The sequence below is a fragment of the Cervus canadensis genome, chromosome 13, assembly GCF_019320065.1.
Source record: "Cervus canadensis isolate Bull #8, Minnesota chromosome 13, ASM1932006v1, whole genome shotgun sequence".
Lineage (NCBI taxonomy): Eukaryota > Metazoa > Chordata > Mammalia > Artiodactyla > Cervidae > Cervus > Cervus canadensis.
This window is the reverse complement of record NC_057398.1, coordinates 19,491,370-19,515,599: the sequence shown is the minus strand read 5'-3', so window position 1 is coordinate 19,515,599 and position 24,230 is coordinate 19,491,370. Positions and strand designations below refer to the sequence as shown.

Sequence of the window (24,230 nt, the reverse complement as noted above, 5' to 3'; positions counted from 1 at the left end):
TGTCTCTAAGCACTGGTTCTCACCTAGGCACAATCCAGCAGTGTCTGGAAACATTTCTGGTTGTTACAACAGGAGAGGGTGGGGATTACCAGAAAGAGGTGCTACTGGCCTCTAGTTAGTAGAGGCCAAGAATGATGCTAAACATGTTACAAAACACAGGACAGCTCCCATAATTAAGGATTATCCACCTCAAAATGTCAATACTGCACAAGTTGAGAAACTCTGAGCTACAGAAGTTTATAAATACCCATCTATCTAAAAATAGTATTCACTTCTTTGTTTACCTATTATTTGCCAATTCTATTCTTTACATACTAGTCTCTGGCAACAAATTTACCATGTTCCCATCTTTTCAATCAACTTCTAACTTCCAAACTTGTCAATAAAACCAATTTCAAAATCTTCTGTCTTTGATTCATCCTTATTTTTAATAATAGGAGGAGGAGTAATGGCCAGACCAAAACATATGCAGCCCTTACTACATGCCAAGCATATTCTAAGTGCCTTGCATACATTAACTCATTAATCTAGGTACTATTATTACCAGGTATTCTTATTATACTCATTTTACAAATGAAGAATCCAAGGCACAAAAACGTTAAATGACTTGACCAGGGTTACAGATAATAAGCAGTCAAGTCAGGTTTCAAATCCAGACAGAATGGCTCCAGAGTTCATAACCTTAAGTATTCCAAAGTCATCTCTCTTCTTTCATCCTCTATATCAGATCATAAAATCCTTAAGATCCACAAAGGACAGGGACCTTGTTATGGTCACAGCAGCATCCCCAGAGTCCAGTACATAATAGGTGCTCAAAAAACTTGTTTGTTGAATGAAGTATCTCTCAAACTCACCCCACCTGTTTTCATTGCCTCCACTCAAGGCCAAGTCTCTGAGCACCTCATACTTAGGTTTCTTTACATATCCTATTTACTAACCAATCAAGTGGAAGGATATAAACTCCTCTGCCACATTTTGAATAACTCAGTCCATAACCCAACGTAATCAAAGTCTTCTTCCCACTGCTTCTCAATTAGAATCATAATATCTTAAGAGTCAGAAGATACCTTGGAGATCATCTAATCTAACATTTAACAAGAAACCCAAGGACAGTAAGTGGCTAAATCACCCAGCCAGGTGAAGCCAGGATCAGTTCCTGCAAATTTTTGTTCAAGGAGTCACTCCTGGAAGATTTACTTCATTCATGACAGATGTCTGCTCACTATTTCATCAACAAAATAGGTTCATTTCAATTGTCCACACTTAAGTTGTTTCTCCTGCACAGCCTGCCCCTTTTCTTGCTCCATAGATCCAAATCCTATCCACCCTTCAAAATCTCTTCCTATTCCCTTCTTCATGACCTCCTCCTTCTCAGAAAATCTTAGGTCTTGAATAGAAACTAAAGGAAGAGGATCACCATTGCCTACAGCGTCAAGTTTAATACCTACTGACACCTTCCACAATGCAAAGCTACGTGAATCATTTCTTCCCTGAAAACTACTTACCCATTCTTTCCTCCTGCAATGCAGGAAGTGATTTCAGTAAAGACTAACTTATATGGCACCTTCATAAAATGTTCATATCTCTGGAAGAGAGGCTCACTCGCATCTTTAATAGTAGACATGTAACACTTGAATGGCCCAAATCACCTATTTCTCTTTCATTAAGAAACTCAGCTTGTTCACAAAATCCAAACCCAGAACTCTGATAAAACTCACCATCTCTTTCTCTGTGTAAGACCATTTGTCTTCACTTCCTCCAAAACTCCATTTCTAAGGAACACTTCTCATTTCCTTCCTCTTCTTCCCTACACTATGCAGAAAAGAACAACCTTCTTTTCTCTTTTATTATTTTCCTTATGCCTGTTCAGTGAAAGTCCAGTTTGCTGCCGTAGCCAACCTCAACTATCCAGTCCTTTATATGGAAGTCACATCTATTTCTTCAGCCTCCCTCAGATCTCAGGGTATCTCAACTCCATGAAGGTCAGCTTTTTCCCTTCTTCCTTTAGACAAGTGGCCTCAAAAGGTGTGGGGGCAGCTAAGACCAGTGCAAAAAAGTCCATTCTTTCCTGGACTGCAGGAAAGAATATATTAGAACTCTTGTTATATTTATTTTTTCATCTCATCCTTTCTTAAATTCTGCTTCTGTGTACATTTGTAAGTTACATATTAGTACAGCGGGACAAACATAAATTCTTGGAGTATATGATCAAGATATATCAAAAATTGGAGTTGGAGACAACTTAAAAATACCTTGATATGAGGCCAAAGTAATAGGTTCCAGGCCATAGAGAGGATATGTTTGTATACATGCACACGATAGGCAGAAAAACTCTTGTTCCTACCCAAAGTCCTAAGTATGCCCACCAACGTCAAACCCCTGCCAGCCATCTCAGAATTGAGTTCTACTCAAAAAGAGCAGAACAGAGGATGGTCTGGCAAAACCCTTCACTTCCACTTTGAAAAATAAAAAAAATTCAAATCTTTACCTTTCCCATAGAAGGGGACTTCAGGGCAGTGTTCACGATCCTAACACCGCTCATTGCCTGGCTGGTACGTCTACTTCCCGGGCCACTACCTCCTGAGACTCAGTTCCTATTTCCCAATCTCTCAAGGCACAATTCACGGTCCCCTCGCTAACAACCGATTTAGGCTAACACCTGGATTAAGCTCACACCTCGCTTCAGTCTCCTCTCCCCTAAGGATACCATGCACCGTCCCCCCCGACCCCCGAGCCGCACAGTCGTGTCCAGTGTAGACGACAGTCCATCCAAGATCCCTAAGACCACTTCTCTTTCCTCCTCCGCCCCCGGGAGCTGCCAGCCAGGCTGGAGACGGGAGGGGGGAGGGGTGTGACTCGCCTCCCGTGACTGGCCCAGATGGCAGCCGATTCCGCCCCCACTCTCGGGCACCCCTCCACCCGCTCGACCCCCTAGGGCTGCCTGTCTGCCTCCCACCCCGCCCCAACTCCACCTCCGGCCTCCCCCACGCCCTCACGCCGGCTCCCGGACACACTCACCATGCTGGGTGAAGATATTGAAGCCGGCCTCTGCGGTGCGCCCCACCAGGTCCCGCCTGCGACCGGAGGGCCTGGCTGCGCTGCTGCCCCGGATCCCGCGGGGTTGCGACTGCTGAAGCCCCGGAGCCTCCCCGACGCGGCCCACCTGCTGCCCCATCCCAGCGCTCGCTTACTCCCGCGCCCCCGACGACCCCTGGTCACATTCCTCCTCGGCTCCGGCCTCGGGGTTCCAGGCGCTGCTCCGGCCTCTCCTTCCCAACCCAGGCCCCGGCCCTGAGCGGTCCGGCCGCCTGCGGCTCCGCACCCGACTTCTCACAGCAGGCGCCGCGCTGCCTCCCGACTCCTCACAGGTTCTCCTTTTCCCTTCCCATCCCGCGGCTCCGCGCCCCCAATGCTGCCGCTGCCGCCATCTTTAAACCACCGAGCACTGGGAGAGCGTGGGACAGAGCGTCTCCTGCCCGCAACCCGACCAGTCATCTCCGCTACTCAGAGGGCGGGCTTCCCGGCGGCCCCGCCCCGCCCCGCCCCGCCCCTCCCGCGCGCCCCCGCCTCCCCGCAGGGTGGGTTCACCCCCACCGCCACCCCCAGTACCCACCTCTTTGGCACGTCTACAGCTGCTTCAGGTCTTTCCGCCCTTCTGTTCTTTCGCTGCAGCTCGGCCTCCCACGTCCGAATCCACCTTAGCCGACCCCTCCCAAGTTCGGTTCAACGCGCTTACTGCCTTTTGGGGGGTCGGTCAGTTGAAAGGTTTCCCTGTCCCACCTCCACCTGTCAAATCAATCAGTTGCCCTGAGCGCCCCAGGTGCACAGTTCTTTAGCCGACTCAGCTGGGACGGAAAACGCAAGAAGTTTGATGCTTGCCATCCAGGTGAGGCTGTCTAAAATACCCTGGAGGATTCCTTTAAACACCCGTGTCAACAGCAGACATACAGTCAAAATTAAATGATATAAAATTTATGTGAACATAATAAAGTACATTATTTCATTGTAATTTTTTGCGATTATTTCATTGTAATTTTTTTGAAATTATTTCATGATGGGAAGTTGCACTCACCTTGGTTGTCTGTACTCTACAATCTCATTGGGGAAGCAGTTATAACCCGACTCCTCCTATTATATTATCATGAAGTCCTCTTGAACTTCCTTACCATCTAAGGAACGTATGTGTTTGTATTACCCTTACGTCGCTTGTCAGTAAAGCTAATCTTCACACCGGCATCCTTTATATACAGTGCACGTGGTCAGGTCTTCTTCTGATGACAAAGGAGAAAAATAAAATTACCTTTGACCCTGTTTCTGAGTCAGAACTTATCTTTTGCCTAAATTGTCTAAAGAGAGTGACTCAGACAGAAAAGAGAAATGTTTTCAAAGCGCAGGCACGCAGACATATATTTGTATCTTCACTTATCTCCCCCTCACTGCACACTCTTGCATCTTAATATTCAGTTTTTTACATTCTTAAAAGTACTTGATAATTATTTTTAGCTATTCAATTAACTTCCCTATGTCCTTTATTAAAAGTATCAGTTATTGGAGGTAACTTACTGAAAATTTGCTTGAAAGCAGAGTATAGGAATTATTGCAAAGACCAGCAAAACAACCATTGGGAAAATAAGGTCCAGGGGGAAAGGTGGATGAGCTCTCCTTCGCATATCTTTCATAGAACAGGATGAAATATGAACCATTAACAATAGAAGCTCTATGAAATTATTCCACTGCCATCCAGAGTATCACCAGAAATAGCTGAAATTGCCCACCAAATGGCAAAAGAAACACTGTGCTTTAGCACTGGATACAATATGAATTTTTCATTTGGATCAAAGTTTTCCTGTGTTTAAATACTTTTTTTTCTTTTAATTCCCAAAGTGTTTGCAAAAAAAAAAAAAAAAAAGAAATCACTGATAAGGGATAAAGGTGATCGTAGAGCCAGAATGTGTTTTGTTGTTTGATTTTTATTATCTAAGAGAATGTCACTTGGAGACGGGTCTGGGTTCTCTGCTATTTCTTTAACAGTATGCAATGCATGGGTATAGTATAGTGCAGTGTTTAAGGACAGGCACTTAAGCCAGACTGCTTGAGTTCAAAACTGAGCTCTGATTACTTGTTAGCTTTTTGTTCTTAGGCAAATATTTAACCTCTTTGTGCATCAGTTCCTTATCTGTGATGTGATGGTGATAGCAATAGTAACTACCTTATAGGGCTGTTGTGAGAATTAAATTGGTTAATGTAAAATAAGGCACTTAAAACAGTATTTGGCATATAAAAAGCACTATTAGTACAAAAAAAAAGTAATGTTTTCAGAAGTTCATCAAATTTCCAGGCCTAATTTTTTCAAATGTTATATGCTTAGATCAAGGAACAAACTCTACAGTATTTATTCAGGTGAGCCACCCACCGCCACCACCTGATACCTTGCATTTAACTAAAAACAAAAACACCAATCTACCAATAAAAACACATGGAATCATATATCACTTTATTAGGCATCCCTACCTGATCATCACCAGTACCTGCACATGCGAACTATTATATGTGAAATACTACTTTTGTTTAGCATGTGAAGATTCCTCTACCATAGATTATTAAGATCCTGCCTAGACTTAGGCAAGGGCTTCCCAGGTGGCTCAGTGGTCAAGAATCTGCCTGTCAATAAAGGAGATGCATGAGATGCGGGTTCGATCCTTGGGTTGGGAAGATGCCAGTGGAGGAGTGGGCAACCCACTCCAGTATTCTTGCCTGGAGAATCCCATGGACAGAGGAGCTTAGCGGGCTGTAGTCCATGGGACTGCAAAAAGTCAGACATGATGGAGCACAAAACTGAGGCAAATATAAGAGATACTTTTCAAAGTGAAATGGGAATTTTCAGAATGGGGGTGAGGAGCAATAGACCAGGGAGAAACCTACTTACTTAGGTGTGGGACACTATTTCATCTCAATAAAATCAAACCCGAGTGACTCACCTGAGAATTACACACTTGAAACAATTGAAACAATTAAAACAATCCCAAGTAGTACTAGCTCAAGCTGAATTGAGGGCAGCTGTGAACTCCAGGCAGGTACAGATGAAGACCAGGCAGGTACAGAAACCAGATGAAAAAAAGGTAGAGTGCATGGTGCACAGTAGCATAGGGACAGCCTCACCTGAGCAATGGCCAGGACATGGCACGAAAAATCAAACCCATCATCATCAACAAGGCACACTGAAGACAAAGATACTCATCTTTACCTTCTCTGTAATAGAAGTAATACCACAATTTTCAGAAGCAAGGAACAGGTAGGCAGTGCTTCACTGATCCCTGTCTTGACTGATCTGGATTTCCAGAGTATTGCCAGTCTTACATTATCTCCCATATTAGTCCATATTGCTTCCTCTACATTTGTATGAATATCTGGGTCATCTTTCTGCTGGATTCTCCTGCTACTAGCCTTTTCTTTAGAGATTCCTCACCTTTAGCACCAAACAATTCATTAAAACAAAAATACCCCTTCCTGTCATTGCTTTGACTGTGCTTCCCCTCCCCTTTATAAAGTACAAGGTCTAAAATTTTCACCTGATGTTTCAAAATTATTTCCCAGGATACCCTGGGTTATAATTGCCTAATGTTCATCAGCTCCTGTTCCTCAAACCCTCACCCCTTCTATGGCAGGCATGTATATTTTATTCAATAAGCCTACTTTAGGATTTCTTCCTTTTTAGCTCTGATTTTTACAATGCTCAGGGTTTCCCTAATAGCTCAGTTGGTAAGGAATATGCCTGCAATGCAGAATACCCCAGTTTGATCTCTGGGTTGGGAAGATCCCCTGGAGAAGTGGTAGGCTACCCACCTTGGGTTTCTCTTGTGGCTCAGCTGGTAAAGAATCTGCCTGCAATGTGGGAGACCTGGTTTCAATCCCTGGGTTGAGAAGATCCCCTGGAGAAGAGGAAGGCTCTCCACTCCAGTGTTCTGGCCTACATTCCCCATGGAATGTAAAGTGAATGGGGTCACAGAGAGCTGGACATGACTGAATGACTTTCACTTCACTTTTGCAATACTCAGATTCTCCGCAATATGGTACTGAAGTGACTCCCTTTGCAGTATTCAGGACTTGAATTTACAATCTCCAAAATCTACTCAGATCTTGCCTCCTTCTTAGGAAAATCTCAGACTTATCCATAGACACACAATAGTTTCACTGTACTCTACTCAGCCTATACCTAAAACAGCCACAGCTGATAATGATTATTCACCTGTAAAATTCAATTACCTTCCTCTACATTCCTCCAAGTGTTTCCCAAGTGGCACTAGTGATAAAGAACCCGCCTGCCAGTGCAGGAGATGTGAGATATGCAGGTTGTGAGTTCAATCCCTGGGTGGGTAAGATCCCCTGGAAGAGGGCATGGCAACCCACTCCAGTATTCTTGCCTGGAGAATCCCATGGGCAGAGGAGCCTGGCAGGTTACCATCCTTAGGGTTGCACAGAGTCGGACACAACTGAAGTGATTTAGCACGCGTGCACGCATATCCCCCAAATATGTTTAATTTTGACACATGGTTCAATGTCATAGGGTTGGAAAGAACCTCAGAGATCATCTAGGATAATCTTCTGGAATTCCTGGTACAGTAAGTCCAGTGAGGGTGCCCATGTATTTCAAAGAATTCTAATTGTCAAAAAGTTCTTCCTAAAGATAAAATGATACATGCCACCCTGAAATTCCCACCTGTTTCACCCCTAGTCCTAGTTCTACCCAGTAACTACACAGATTAAGTTTCGTTTTTCTTCTGCATAACAGCCCTTCAAATATTTGGCAGCTGTCGTGTTTCTCGAAATCTTTTCTTTTACCTATATAATGCATATACTTGTATAGTTATATTAACCTCTGTCTATATAATCTACATGGACTCAAAATGTTTATGCAGATAAATTGGAAGAAAAATGTAATTTCATATGCAGAATTTTTCATTTTTTTCAGCTTTATTGAGATTTAACTGACATACGACATTGTTTAAGGTGTACAGTGTGTTGATTTGATGCACGTATATTGCAAAATGATTACCACCATAGAGTTAGTTAATGCCTCCAGGGGATGTATAATTACTATTTCTCTTTTTATATAATATTTATTTATTTATTTTTGGTTGCGCTGGGTCTTTGCTGCTGTGTGTGAGCTTTCTCTAGTTGTGGTGAGTGGGGGCTACTCTTCGCTGCGGTGCACGGGCTTCTCATTGCAGTGCATTCTCTTATTGCAGAGCACACGTTCTAGGTGTCAGGCGAGTGTCTGCTCCTCGGTTTTTGTCTGGTCACAACAAAGATTTGGAGTGACGGACATTAAAGCCCCCTCGGCGGGTCACAGCTCTTGGGTCTTGGACAGACTGTATTATAGCTCTCAGGTCTCCAACAGACCGTGTCATAGCTCTTAGAGAAATCAGTGTTACAGCTCTATTTTATTTAGATAATAGCAGGAAAATCCATCTTCAAGGCATGAGGGCACGTAGATCCAAAGACACGAAGAGAAGAGCGCCCCAGCGCGCAGGAGCGAGAGCGAGCTAGCTTTGGCTCCTCTTTTTATACGTTATTTCTCTCCCTGGGCCTGTCCTATGTAAACTGGGCCAGCCAGGAGTGCTGTTTGTTTTACCTGAGGTTCTCACTCCAGTCCTCGGACCTTCCTTTGTTCTATTTTCGCGGACTTTTTCCTTCCAGGCCTTTTAGCCACCGCCATTCCGTACTCCTTTCCCCTATTATAACTACCTAACATAGGCATGCAGGTTTCAGCAGCTGCAACCCGCAGACTCAGTAGCTGTGGCTGCCCAGCTCTAGAGCACAGGTTCAGTAGTTGTGTTTGGGCTTAGTCGCCCAGTGGCATGTGGAATCTTCCCAAATAAGGGATGGAACCCATGTCCCCTGCATTGGCAGGTGCATTCTTATCCACTGTACCACCAGAGAAGTCCTACCATTTTTTTTTCTGTTAAAAGAACATTTAAAATCTTTCTTCACAACTTTCAAGTATATAATACAGTATTATTAGCTATAATAACCATGCTGTACATTAGATCCCAAAACTTATTCACCGTGTAGGTGGAAGTTACTCATGCTTGCTCCTTGCAAGAAAAGCTATGACCAACCTAGACAGCATGTTAAAAAGCAGAGACATTATTTTACCAACAAAGGTCCGTCTAGTCAAAGCTATGGTTTTTCCAGTAGTCATGTATGGATATGAGAGTTGAACTATAAAGAAAACTGAGCACCGAAGAATTGATGCTTTTGAACTGTGGTATTGGAGAAGACTCTTGAGAGTCCCTGGGACTGCAAGGAGGTCAAACCAGTCCATCCTAAAGGAAATCAGTCGTGAATATTCATTGGATGGACTGATGCTGAAGCTGAAACTCCAATAGTTTGGCCACCTGATGCGAAGAACTGAGTCGTTGGAAAACACCCTGATGCTAGGAAAGATCGAGGGCAGGGGGAGAAGGGGACGACAGAGGGTGAGATGGTTGGATGGCATCACCAAGTCGATGGACATGAGTTTGAGGAAGCTCTGGGAGTTGGTGATGGACAGGAAAGCCTAGCATGCTGTAGTCCATGGGGTCGCAAAGGGTCGGACATGACTGAGCGACTGAACTAAACTGAACTGAAGTGGAAGTTTGTACATTTGACCAATAGCAATCCTCCTCTCTGCTCTACCCCCATCCCCTGCTAACCACCATTCTAGCCACTGTTTTTATGAGTTTGGCTTTTCAAGATTCCACATATAATGATACCATACAGTAATCTTCTTTCTCTGTCTGATTTACTTCACTTAACACACTTCCCTCAAGGTCAATTCATGTTGTTACAAATAGCACGATTTTCTTCTTTTTCATAAATAAAATTCTATTGTATATATAGGCAAACCTTATTTTACTTCACTTTATTGTGCTTCACAGATACTGCTTTAAAAAAAAGCAAAACTGAAGGTTTGTGGCAATCCGACATCACACAAGCCTGTTGGCACCATTTCCCAATAGCATTTGCTGACTTTGTGTCTCTGTGTCACACTTTAGTAGTTCTGCCAACATTTCAATTTTTCTCATTATTATCATATTTGTTATGGTGATCTGTGATTCAGATCTTTGATGTCACTGCTCTGACTTGCTGAGAGCATAAATGATGATTAGCATTTTCAGTAACAAAGTATTTTTTAATTAAGGTATGTACATTGTGGCATTTTAAAGACATAGTGCTATTGCACATTTGGTAGACACCAGCAGAATGTAAACATAAATTTTCACATGCATTAGGAAACCAAAAAATTCGCTCGACTCATTTTATTGCAATATTTGCTTTATTGAAGTGGTTGGGAAATGAACCCACAATATGCTCAAAGTATGCCTGTATCTGTCACATCTCTTTTATCTGTTCCTTTTAAGCTGTTTATGCATGCAGCACTTTGAGTTTTAAGTGTGGTTTGTCTCTGCCTCATTGTATTAAATCTTTAAAGGCCTAGAGAGTGCCAAATACCATTCCATTTACAGATCGACATTTTAAAAGTTTTTTTGGATGTCAGTGAGGAGGAGGATTCTTATCTGGCCGGAATAGAATTGTCATTCTCTTTGAAGATAAAGAGATGGATTAAATGACCTCTTGTTCCTTTCAGTCCCAGGGGTCTATAATTCAATATTGCTTTGATTTAAAAACTTTATAAATTATTAAGAGACTATCTAAAACAATTGGCAAAATGCTATATAAATTATCACTAGTAGCAATAATATCTATTCATTTTAGATTAATAAATTAGCACCACTTCTTTTCTATGGTAATAATGAAATAACTGACTAGACAATCCATTTAACAGGTAGCCTATCACTAACTAGTGTAGTGGAACTGAGCCCAGTTTAGAATTTATGTGAAATGGTTTTTTTTTTTTTTTCCAGTTACATATTGCTGAATAAGAAGCTATCCCAAAACCCAGTGGCTTAAAACAACAGTGATTTTTTACTTCTTGCAATCTGTGTGAATTATCTGAATAGTTCTGCTGATTTCACCTAAGCTCACTCACGTAGCAGCATTTGGCTAGAGCCTCAGCCGAGCTGCAAGGTTGGCAATGGCCTCACTCACATATCTGGCAGGTGGTGCTACTGTCTCAATTTTCTTCTACTGGCCTCTTGTTGTGGGTTGAATTACACCTCCCTCCCTATTCATATGTTAGAGCCCGAACCCCCAGTGCCTCACAGAGTGACTGTACTTGAGGATAGGGTCTTTTTTTAAATAAACTGGTCAGAACACTTTTTATTTACTTATTTATAGCTGTGCTAGGTCTTCATTGCTATACAGCCTTTTCTCTAGTTGCAGAAAGCAGGGGCCACTCTCAAGTTGTGGTGTGCAGGCTTCTCATTGAAATGGTTTCTCTTGTTGTGGAGCATGGGTTCTAAGGCACGTGGGCTTCAGTTGTTGGGGTTCCTGGGCTCTGGAGTACAGGCTCAGTAGTTGTAGCACACCGGCTTAGTTGCTCCACAGCATATGGGATCTTCCTGGATCAGGGATCAAACCCATGTCTCCTGCATTGGCAGGCCTATTCTTTACCACTGAGCCAAAGGTTCAGGATAAGGTCTTTAAAGAGGTAAGCAAGTTAAAATGAAGCCCTAAGGGTGGGTCCTAACCCACTATGGCTGATGTCCTTATAAGAGGAAGTTTGAATACAGACACACAAAGGAAAGAGTATGTATAGACACAGGGGGAAGACAGTGTAGACTTAAAAAAATATTCACAACACAAAAGTTGAGAGTTATCTTTTATTTGGTGGGAATTTTTAGGACTTCAAGCCTGGGAGGCAGCATCTCCAGTAACCCTGAAAGAACTGCTCTGAAGAGGTGAGAGGTGAGAGGGGAGCCAGGATATGTAGAAACTTTGCAACAAAGGGCAGGTAGTATGAAAATCAAACGATTTTTGGAGAAGGCAATGGCACCCCACTCCAGTACTCTTGCCTGGAAAATCCCAGGGACGGAGGAGCCTGGTATAGGCTACAGTCCATGGAGTCAAAAAAAAAAAGATTTTTGTAAATTAAAGAAAATCAGATTTCACAAGTTAGGGAATTTAGCGTTTTCCTATGTATGGAAAGATGTAAGAGTCGGGGCTCACTGAAATCATTCCTTTGACATGCACCTTAGCTATCTGGGGCCAATATCCCGTGTTTCACATCCTGAGTTTCCTCAGGGCTCACCAGAGGGAGTGGCTGCAGTCTGATGGCTGCTAAATGGCAGGTATTCTTTCCCTCCTGAGTGTCCTCAGGGTTCACTGGCTCACAGTGGAGGGCTGCAATTGCTGGTGACTGTGACATCCCTGATTACTGATATGGCAGGAAATATTTCATTTCTTAAAAGCCATTCGCAAACCAAACAGAGGTTTCTGAAGAAACCAACCCTGGGATTTCCCTGGTGGTCCAGCAGTTGACATGCCACACTTCCCATGCAGGCAACATGGGTTTGACCCCTGGTCAGGGAACTGGGATCCCACATGGCACACAGCACCAAAAAAAAAAAAAATTTTAAGAAAAGAATAAGGAAAAAAACCCCAATCCTACTGACACCTTGATCTCAGACTTCCAGCCTCCAGAAGATTGAGAAAGTAAATACCTGTTAACTAACCCATTCTGTGGTATTTTGTTATGGCAAAGTCTTAGCAAACTAATGTAAACAATCTAACCTATTGGAGAATGAGGTTAGGACTGTTGTAACAAAGTATCAAAGGTGCCGCTGGATGAGCCCCCCCGCGCAGCAAGGCCAGCCTCATTGAGGTGGACCTCTCCGACCTGAAGGCCCCCCCCCCAAAAAAAAAAAACAACAAAGTATCAAAGGATGACTTAACACTATTTTATTTTGTCATGGTTCTTGAGGTTGAAAGTCCAAGATCAAGATGTCAGCAGGGTTGGTTCCTTCTGAAGACTATGAGGGAGACTGTTCTCTGCTTCCGTCCTAGCTTCTCATGATCTCCTAGTAATTTTTGGTGTTCCTTGGCACCTAGCATCATCCCATCTCAGCCTAGGAGTCACTTCCTCCCAGAAGCCTTAACATGCTAGAATAGATGTCCCTTCTCTGAGCCCACATTAACCCTTATCTATGCCCCAGGATTTAGAAGTTACCTGTTTAGAGTTGTTGAAGTTAGTATGAAGGACAAACTGGGCCATGTGTAAACTGAAACCCATTTTTGAAGCAGTACCTGTCAATACATATACTTGGTTTCTAAAAACAGTATACATACTGTGTATACAATTCATATATTCTTTTATCCAGCAATTCCTAAAAATTACACAGATACATGTTCACGTATGGTTACAGTATTGTTTTTAATTGTGAAAAATTGAACCCAGAGTAACTGTTCATTAACTTAGAAATAATTAATGTAATACTAAACACTGGGTGAAAAAAAAAGAATGAAATAGGTACATAGGGCTTAAAAAGATCTCCAAAGTTTATTGGGGAAAAAAAAAAAAACCCGCAAGACACAGAATAACATGAAAGTTTCTCTGGATGGGTATGGGAAGAATTATCAGAAAGGAAATGGTGGGTGGGGGGGTACCAGAAGTGCTACCAGTTTGTTTGGGCTAACTTCAGCATTTGCTATGATGTATGCCTTCCTTCTGAAGACTCCTCTCTCAATTTCCTTATCTATAATATGAGGTTAATGTTAATGTATACCTTCAGAGGTTGTATGAGGAGTTAATATATGTGAATCTCTCAGAATAACACAAAATTGCTTCACTCTTCACCCCTCCCCAAAATGATTGGTCTAAGGATAGTCAGTTGACCCAAGCGTGGCCAATTACAGTCCTTCCCTGGCCATTTTGGAATTGGAATTGAGAGGGGCTAGCCTTTCTTTGAGAACTTGGACTGTGAGAGTATGATATGCAAGATGTTTCGGCAGCCATGTTTCCCCTCATTTGGAGCAGAGAAGAACAGGGAATTGATATGCAGAGGGAAAAGCAAGCATTTATATTTATAATCCATTTTTTGCTTAAGTTTGAGATTTTTTGTTGTTGTTGTAATCCTAATCAATACAGCCAATACAAATGCCGTGCTTCAATCTTTTTTATTTAATGTGTATCACTCATACATGGGCCTGCCAAGAATTTGCCTGCCAGTGTGTGAGACACAAGAGACACGGGCTCTATCCCTGGGTTGGGAAGATCCCCTGGAGGAGGAAATGGCAACCTACTCCAGTATTCTTGCCTGGAAAATCCCATGGACAGAGTAGCCTCATGGGCTACAGTCCATGGGATTGCAAAGAGTTGGACATGACTGAGAAGAAACACACATTCATACATAAAAGGCAGGTTGGAGAATGATGTCTATAAAGCAGGTAAATTATGATACTCCATTAGGATCTTTCCCATCATGTTAATGTTTTGAAGTGACTGATAATAAACTTTTAGCAATAAATGAAGACTTAAAAAAAAAAAAAGCTGACAATTTCATAGAAATGCCATCCTTTATTGTACACACAAATGTCTTCCTCTAGTAAATAAGTGATTATTGACTTCAAAACTACTATATTTTCCCCTGAGTTATCTAGAAAGGCTGCAAGTGCAGATGAAGAAGCTACAAAGATATTTTCGCATGTTTTCCATAAGAGGGCTTGACACACTTTCCTTAGCTTCCTTGTTTCTTCCCCAGCTTCCTAACTGTATCTCTAGTGACTCTGCTTTCTGCAAAAGAAGCAAGCTGGGTTTATTTCTCAATGTTCCCTCTGCCTAAAATGTAGTACTTTTTTCAGGTTGACTGGCTAAGTCCTACTTGTCTCTTAGCCCAAGTCTTAGACTTCCCAACCCCTAATCTAGGTTAGATTACCTCGCCTTCAAACTCCTATGCGCTTCCAAAGCAATTCATTACCCACTACCAACACTTATCCCCCATTATTGTAATTACTTGTTTAATAGAAATGTCTTCCTCACTAGATTCTCAGCTCCATGAGGGCAGAGGTTGGTCTCATTTACCAATATATCCCCAGTTTCTAGTACAATGTCTGGATTATGCAAAGTGGCCTTTAAGTAAAATAAAACATTAGAAATCTCTATTTTCTGTCTTTCCTACAAATAATTTATCAAGTACATTTCTTCTGAAAATGTAAATGGAAAACTACCAGAGTAATAAATTCTCATTTCAAGAGATTTAGAAAATGTAGAAAATGATACAGAAAAATGCAAAGGTTATCTATAATATCACCATGTTGTCTATAATACTAAATATTGCCTATAATATCATGTCTATAACACCAAAAAGATAAATATTTTGATGTTTTTCTTTTCAATTTTTTGTGTATTGATACACACACATACACGTATGTTTTTGTTAGTTTTATCTTTAAAATAAATAATAAACAACTTCTTCAGTCCTAAGAATTAGAGTTATACAGAACATAGATTAAAAATCAAAGTTGTCCTTTAAGCCTCCCCTCAATTGCTAAAAGTTGGTTCATTTTTCCTCCAGCTTTATTGAAATATAATTGACATATAACATTATACAAGGTTAAGGCATGCAACATGATTTGATATATGTATATACTGTGAAATGATTACCACAATAAAGTTAACACATCCATCACCTCATATTGTTACTTTTTTTAAAAATTGAAGAATAATTACTTTACAGTGTTGTATTGGCTTCTGCATAAATATTGAGAATCAGTCATAACTATATATACACACTATATATATACTATATATATACACACACGTATTCCCTCCCTCTTAAGCCTCCCTCCCCTGCCCATCCTCCTTCTCTGCCCATCCTGCCCCTCTAGGTCATCACAGAGTGTCCTAGGGTGGGCACCCTGTGTTATCATGTTGTTATTTTGTGTGTGGGGAGTGGATTCCATTTTTTTAAAGTGAAATTGGAATCATACTGCATGTATCAGTGGTTTTGAATTTTATTTTACCCTGCTCCATAGCAAAAACATATATTTTACATTACAATCCAGTGATACACACACATACATGGATGTATGTTCACATACTCACACATTGGTATATGACTGGAATTTAAACACTTTGGGAAGCAATATATACTTTTATGATATACTCATATTCTCTAGTCTATATTCATTTGTTTCTTTGTTTGTATAAAAACTGTACCTCCAGAGGGGCAGCTCAGAATGAGCTGTCAGAGCCCCAGGAGGGTGAAGAAGAATTCATGTTGGGAAGACAGCCAGCCAGTGGAGAGAGGGAGTGTCAGAGCCCAGGTAGGTTGAGCAGAGTGTCTCCATGGAGAAACAGTCTTGCATGAACTGCCAGAACCTGAATATTGTGAGAAGTGCAACCATGTGGAAGAGGTAACTCAGCCTTGGGGTGTCAGAGTCTAAATGCCATGAGGAGAGTATCCACATAAGGGAGGAAGCAGCAGTCATGGGAGATTAGTTACATACAAGGGGCATAATCAAATAAGTAAATTTATAATTTATTCAGAACATCAACCAGGTTTCTCACTACCAGAGGAAGGAGTTACAAATACAGAAAGAGAAAAATTAAACGGAACCCTATGGTGTTACACTATACTGGAAGACTTTTGTGTATTCAGAACTGACTACTTAATTTGTAGGGCCCTGGGCAAAATAGAGATGGAGGGTTCCTTGTTCAAAATTAAAAATTTCAAAAAAAATAAAAATTAAATTTTTTAAAATTAAAAATTTAATAAATTTTTAATAAAAATTAGAAAAAAAATTTCAAGATGGTGAAAGAGTTTTAAACCAAGTTGCCGCTGTGTTTCTAAGTATGGGGTTCAGTGCAACCACACAGGTCTCATACCCATGATGCCAGCCCTAGGTGTATTCATGGTTTTTCTATCTACATAGATTGAAATGTACTTTGTATTTACTAGTAATTATGAAATATGATATATAATTTAAAATATATAATATTCCCTACTCTGACCATGAAAAGATTTGAGATCAAAAAAACCCCAATAGCAATAGCACATCTAGTACCTAGATCTTGGCTTCTAAACACCAGTCTCTACTAAAAAGAGCCAGAGCTCCTTAGAAAAATGGTCTGAAACAAGCCTGGGGAGGAAAATAGATGACTCTAGAGCTATGCCAGAAGGCAATGCTCAGAGAAAATGAGGCATGTTGAAAGAACACAAGGGTTGGTGTGAATGGGCTCTCGTTTACAAACCTGGAAAATTTGAGCATCAAAATAAATAATTATGAAAGAAGTAAATATATCCAAGATAATGAGAACCAGGTTGCTCACTATTTGAGTAGGATGTTAGAGATAAGGAAAGGGAGAAAACTATTGAATAAAATAAGAAGCCATAAGTCCACATTTACATGAATTAATATATAAATAATTTGGAAGTTTGATGTCATGAGTTATATACATTCTCAAGAAACTCCCTTCAAAACACTTATTAATAAGTAATTATTAATAAAGACACACTACACTGGAGAAAACAGATACCATCTTAATGAAGTGATCAAAATAAAATAACATCACCATAACTATCAGAATCCTGCTCCCGCTGATAGGTTACAAGTAGAGAACATGGATATTCCTACCAAAAATGAGTTTGACTGAGGAAACATTGAAACTCCAAAATGAGAGAAATCCTACATTATTTAATCTGCAAAAATGCATCTTGAAAGTCAAGGGAAGACTATTTCCGAATAAGAGAATAAAGAGGCATCACAATCTAAAGACAACATCATCTTGGATTGCTCTGTTTATTCTAAGGAACATTTGGCAAAACTTGAATAGCTTCTGAAATAGAAGATTCCTATGCATGAGTGTTAATTTTCTGATCTTAATGGTTGTATAGTGATTACATAGGAGAATGTTTATAGGAAATGCACATGAGTATATTAAGGAATGGGCTTCCCAGGTGGCCCTAATGGTGAAGAACCAGTCTCCCAATGCAGGAGACGTAGAGATGTGGGTTCCATCCCTGGGTTGGGAAGACCCCATGGAGGAGGGCATGGTAACCCACTCCAGTATTCTCATCTGGAGAATCCCATGGACAGTAAAGCCCCGAGGGCTACAGACCATAGAGTCGCAAAGAGTCAGACATGACTGAAGCAATTTTGCACGTATGCATATATTAGGGTATAATGACTAAGGAAAAATGGCACATTGCATCAGCGACTTACTCTCAAATAGTTCAATGGACAGAGAATGTTGCCTATCTTTTCAGTAAACAAAGAGAATATTGTGGCCATAAAGCCATCAGTCACTGCAACCATACCCAAAGGTGTACCCTGAGGGGTATTTTGGATGAGGAAATACAGAAAACTGGCCCTAGATTGTTAAGATGCATATCAAAGGAATAATTTTAACAAGCCAAGACTCTTGCATACATAGAAAAACCCTGCACTCATTAACCTGAGATGTCTGTTTTTCCTATGTGATTAGCAGTAATCTTTTAATGTTTGACTACATTGTTTTCAGCAAAATTTCCTGTATATCTTGGCTCCTCCCTTACCTCTTTGGAAGAGTCATCAAAGCAGTTTGAGAGGCTGATTTCCCGAGTTGCTGCTGCTGCTGCTAAGTCACTTCAGTCGTGTCCGACACTGTGCGACCCCATAGACGGCAGCCCACCAGGCTCCCGTCCCTGGGATTCTCCAGGCAAGAGCACTGGAGTGGATTGCCATTTCCTTCTCCAATGCCAGAAAGTGAAAAGGGAAAGTGAAGTTGTTAAGTCGTGTCTGACTCTTCGAGACCCCATGGACTGTAGCCTACCAAGCTCCTCCGTCCGTGGGATTTTCCAGGCAAGAGTACTGGAGTGGGTTGCCACTGCCTTCTCCATTTCCGGAGCTAGAGTCCTCAATTAATGTCCTCCAGTGAAGCATATTCTGTTTTTAGGTTGTGAATTTTTTTCAGTCAAAAGTTTCAGTGCTTTACCAAAAAACAAGATACATAGGTCTATGAAGTTAACTTCATTGACTAATAACCTTATCAAGAAAAGAAGCAAGGGTACTTTATTTTTTCCTTCTTATATTTTAATTTTATTGGAGTATAGTTGATTTACAATGTTGTGTTAGTAACAAAGATGAAAAATCCTATGTGCTAAGACCCACCCAGCACAGCCAAATAAATAAATATTTAAAAAATGATAATAAAATAAAATGGACAACAGCATATTAGAATTGTAAAAACAATGAAAAATGGCTGTCTTCAGTGAATACTGCTTTTTTTGGATGTATGCTGACAAGCTATCTATCAGTTATTGTTGTTTAATTGCTAAGTCATGTCTCTTTTGCCACTCCATGGACTGTAACCCACCAGGCTTCTCTGTCCGTGGGATTTCCCAGGCAAAATACTGGAGTGGGTTGCCATTTCCTACTCCAGCAATCTTCCCAACCCAGGGATCAAACCTGCATGTCCCGCATTGGCAGATGGATTCTCTTCCACTGAGCCAGCAGAGAAGCCCCATCTATTGGTTAGGAATTGATTATAATCTCAAAGGAATATATTTCTGAAAATTGAGCATTGCCAATCTCTTATGTCTCTCTTGACATTTTAGGGATTGCTGCCAGTACTAGAGAGATCAACCTTTCTAGTTTGTTGGAGTTGTAGAACAGAAAAATCCCACTAAATGGGAAACTCCTCCATAGGACGGAAACAGATACTGAAAGGAAGACTGTTTTAGTGTCAAATGGCTCCAACAGAAATTACCCCACTTATGTCTTCGCTGATGGCTGTTTTTATTCTTTGGCTGATGTTTGCAACCTTGATCACCAGTTCACAGTAAGGATCATCCATTTTGCCTTGTTGTTGTTCAGTCATTCAGTCACCCAGTCGTATCCAACTCTTTGTGACGCCATGGACTGCAGCACACCAGGCCTCCCTGTCCCTCACCATCTCCTGAAGTTTGCCCAAGTTCATGTCCATTGTATCAGTAATGCAATCCAGCCATCTCATCCTCTGACACCCTCTTCTCCTGCCCTCAATCTTTCCCAGCATCAGGGACTTTTCCAATGAGTCTGCTGTTCACATCAGATGACCAAAATACTGGAGCTTCAGCTTCAGCATTAGTCCTTCCAATGAGTATTCATGGTTGATTTTCCTTAAGATTGGTTTGATCTCCTTGCTGTGCAAAGGACTTTCAGCAATCTTCTCCAGCACCACAGTTGGAAGGCATCAATTTCTTGGCATTCTGCCTTCTTTACAGTCCAGCTCTCACAACCATAATGACCACTGGGATGACCATAGCCTTGACTATATGGACCTTTGTTGGCAGAGTAATGTCTGCGCTTTTCAACACACTGTCTAGGTTTGTCATAGCTTTCCTGCCCAGAAGCATTGTTGCCTTACTCTGATGCAATTTAAGTGGGCAATTTAAAAACCTTGTAACAATCCACTTTTGGCTGTGCCTATTATGCTTCATATCAAGATAGTAATAGTTTAACTTTCAGTATTGTGTATATTGTGACCATATGTTCGAAGAATTCAGATAATGAGAAAGAACAATGACAATACCTACACCAGTATGACCTCCACATCACTGAAAAAGAAAGTTAAACAACTGTGATTATTTTAATAAGAGATAGACAAAAGGAGCTATGTAGCAGGACTGAAAAAGTAAATAACAAAAACAGAGCATACTACACAATTTGCAGAAAAGAATTTGAGATTAAACGCGGTGAAGAGGAAGTAAAAGGTCTGACTCTGAGAGTCTCACCAATCAAGATTTAGAAAGGCAAGTACTTCTAAATTCATCAAAAGTTATCTCCTCTCTCCCAAAGACATCAATACTCAGTCTAAAATAGACTGAGCTGAGTTAGTTAAGCCTTAGTAAACAAGCTAACAAGGATCAACATGCAATATTTGGGGTGGGAAGGAGGAGGCCTTAGAGGGAGGAGTATATGTATACATATAGCCAAATCACTTCGTGGTACAGCAGAAACTAACACATCTTTGTAAAGCAATTGTGCTCCAATAATAAATAAATGGATTATCATATATTCTTCTAAACCCTTTTATATAAAATAGACATCTATTTTAAAATATTTTATATAAAATTAATAAAACACATGTGTATAGTTTACATGCATGCATGTAATATAGTTTATAGTGTCAGGCGAGTGTATGCTCCTCGGTTCTTTGTCTCATCACAACAAAGATTTGGAGTGATGGATATCAAAGCCCCCTCAGCGGGTCACAGCTCTCGGGTCTTGGACAGACCGTGTTATAGCTCTCAGGTCTCGAAAGGACTGTGTTATAGCTCTTAGAGAAATCAGTGTTACAGCTCTACTTTATTTAGAAGATAGCAGGAAAATCCATCTTTGAGGCGTGAGGGCACGTCGATCCAAAGATGTGAAGAGAAGAGCACCCCATCGTGCGGGGTTGGTGGGGGCAGAGAGAGAGAGAGAACGTACGTACGCAAGGCGGAGAGAGAGAGCCCTTTGGCTCCTCTTTTTTATATGTTTTTTCCTTCCCCCTGGGCCTGTCCTATGCAAATTGGGCTTAGGCAGGAGCGCTCTTCTACCGGAAGTCCTCACCCTGGTCCTCAGACCTTCCTTTGACCTTCCTCTGTTCTATTTTCACGGGCTTTTCCCTTCCTGTCTTTTAGCCACCGCCATTTTGGACTCCTTTTCCCTACTCTAACTACCTAACGTTCCCCCCTCAAGAGATGGGAGGCCCAATTCTTTGGGAATAGGGGCGTCGAGGTCTCTCTGACTACTTCCTGCTGAACTGGGATGGCGAGGGGCATTGGGCCTCCCCCTCTTGCTAGACTCAAGCCTCAGAGTCCTCATAGCGGTGTCCATCTAGGGGTGAGTGATATTTTCCGTGGTCAGCTGTAGTTTTATACCTTTGTTGAACTGGCACTGCATGTTGCAGCTTGACCTGGGCAGAGACAAGACAGGTTACACAATTGACAGTACATGGAACAATCATAAGCAGCATCAGTATGGCACGACAAGGACTAGTAGGGGCATTAGCCAATTTTAAATTTACATCGCCAGGATGGCTCAAGTCTCTCCTTGTTCAGAGATCAGAAGATCTATCTCCTGTCTGTTTTGGAGTATTATCCCTGCCAAGCTGTGTTGGCTCTTTAGAGCTGTCTTGAGAAATCTTATCCCCAGAGACCAGATTTTGGGGTTGTTTATTAGAATGGCACTCATTTGTAGTTCTGAATAGGTATCTGAGATCTCCCAGGGACTCACAGGTGTATTGAGTATCCTCTTCTGTTTTCTTCCATGGCTTGAGTCATAAGTAGTGAATCCAGGAGTCATGTCCTGGCACCTTGACTGCTATGGGAGTAGAAAGTATTACAGGGTAGGGGCCCTTCCATGTGGGCTGGAGTTGAGCCTTTGGGGACCCATTTTTCCAGACTTTAATTAGGACTTGAGTCCCTGGAGCATATAGTGGTGACTCCTTAGAGTCTTTTGGGTCCTGGTTCATACCCCACAAGCGTATATCCTGTTGGAATTGCCCAATGGCCACGGTATAAGACTGGAGGGTCTGAACCTCTGGATCTAGGAAGAGGTCATTGACATAAACAAAAGGTCTCCCATATAGCATCTCATAAGGACTAAAACCAACCTGTTCCTTAGGGGCAATACGGGTACAGAGGAGAGCTATTGATAAAGCCTCCTTCCATCCCAGGGAGGTCTCTTGGGTTATCTTTTTTATCGCTGATTTTAAGAATTGGTTGGCTCTTTCTACTTTTCCTGAAGACTGAGGCCTCCAGGCACAATGGGGATAATAAGTAATGCCCAATGCTTTAGAGACTCCTTGGGTGATCTTAGAAGTAAATGATGTCCCATTTTCACTTTGTAATGACCTGGGCGGACCAAACCTTGCAATGATTTCATGGAGCAGTTTTTTTTTACCACCTCCTCAGCCTTCTCAGTTCAGGTGGGAAAGCCTTCAATCCATCCTGTGAATGTATCTATCATGACTAATAGGTATTTATACCCTTGAGAAACTGGCATCTGGGTGAAGTCCATCTGCCAGTCCTCTCCTGAATAGGCCCCACGTCGTTGGACGGGCTGGGCCAGCTGGGGTCTTCGAGCTCCTTGGGGGTTGTTTAATTGGCAAGTGGGACAAGAGGAGACCACTTGTCTTATAGTTGTTTGGAAGCCTGTTCCTCTGAAAGACCTTTCTAATAATGTTTGGAGGGCCTTTTCTCCTAAATGAGTGGTGGCCTGTAAGGAGTTAATCAACTTCCATTGGAGGTTCCCAGGCAGAAAAAGGAGCCCCTCCTTTTGCAACCACCCTGTATGATCTTCTTGAAAGCCCTCACTCTTAGCTTTAAGAGTTTCACCTTCAGTATATGAAGGAGTTTCTGGCAAGTTAGTCTGTGGAACTAAGGTGGCAATCTCTATTAGGTCATGGTTCTGTAATGCTGCTCTCTTAGCTGCCTGATCAGCTGCTTGGTTCCCTCGTGCCACTTCTGTGCTCCCTTTTTGGTGTCCTTTACAGTGGGAGACTGAAACCTCTGTGGGCAGATGGACTGCCTCTGAGAGTCTAAGAATTTGATCGCCATATTTGATTGGGGACCCTCGGATGGTCAAGTGGCCCCTTTCTTTCCAAATAGCTGCATGTGCATGTAGCACCAGAAAGGCATACTTGGAGTCAGTGTAAATGGCTATTCTTTTTCCTTTTCCCAGCTCTAAAGCTTGAGTCAGGGCTATGAGCTCAGCTAATTGGGCTGAAGTACCTGGTGGCAGAGGCTTAGCCTCTATGGTCTCAAAATTGGAGAGTACTGCATATCCAGCTCTTCTTTTTCCATCCAAGACAACACTGCTTCTTTCAGTGTACTAGATTTCCTCAGGATTGGTCAGAAGATCTTCCGACAATCCCTCTCGGGGTTTTGTCCAGTGGTCCAAGGTTTCTAGACAGGAGTGAAAGGGGAGAGAGCCCTCAGGGGTAGGCAGGAGGGTGGCTGGGTTAAGAACCTCACAAGGGGATATAGTGAGGCCTGGATTTTCCATCAGTATTACTTGATATCTGAGGATTCTTTGTCAGACATTCATAAATGGCCTCTCCCATTTAGGAGTTGTTTTACTTGGTGGCTAGTAAAAAATAGTTAATTTGCCCCCAAAGGAGAGTTTTAAAGCATCTTCTATCATGATTGCAGTAGCCGCAAGATTTCAAAGGCAGGGAGGCCAGCCTTGGGCGGTTGGATCAAGTCTCTTGGATAAGTAAGCTACAGGCTGGGGCTCAGATCCCAACCTTTGAGTTAACACTCCCAAGGCTATTCCCTCTCTTTCATGGACATAAAGTTGGAATGCTTTTGTTGGATCTGGCAACCTCAAGGCAGGTGCCT

The 24,230-nt window shown here is 41.9% G+C and overlaps 1 protein-coding gene across 4 annotated transcripts in view; it reads right to left on the bottom strand.

The window, feature by feature from the left end:
• ABL2 (ABL proto-oncogene 2, non-receptor tyrosine kinase) overlaps nt 1–3,494 on the bottom strand; it is a 100,211-nt gene extending 96,717 nt beyond the window's left edge. For all 4 annotated transcript variants that reach the window (XM_043484750.1, XM_043484754.1, XM_043484752.1 and 1 more), the window contains exon 1: nt 3,019–3,494. In XM_043484750.1, the coding sequence (XP_043340685.1) occupies nt 3,019–3,175 (157 nt within the window). In that variant the 5' untranslated portion in view covers nt 3,176–3,494. The remainder of the gene's footprint in view (nt 1–3,018) is intronic.
• Nucleotides 3,495–24,230: the final 20,736 nt, after the last annotated feature.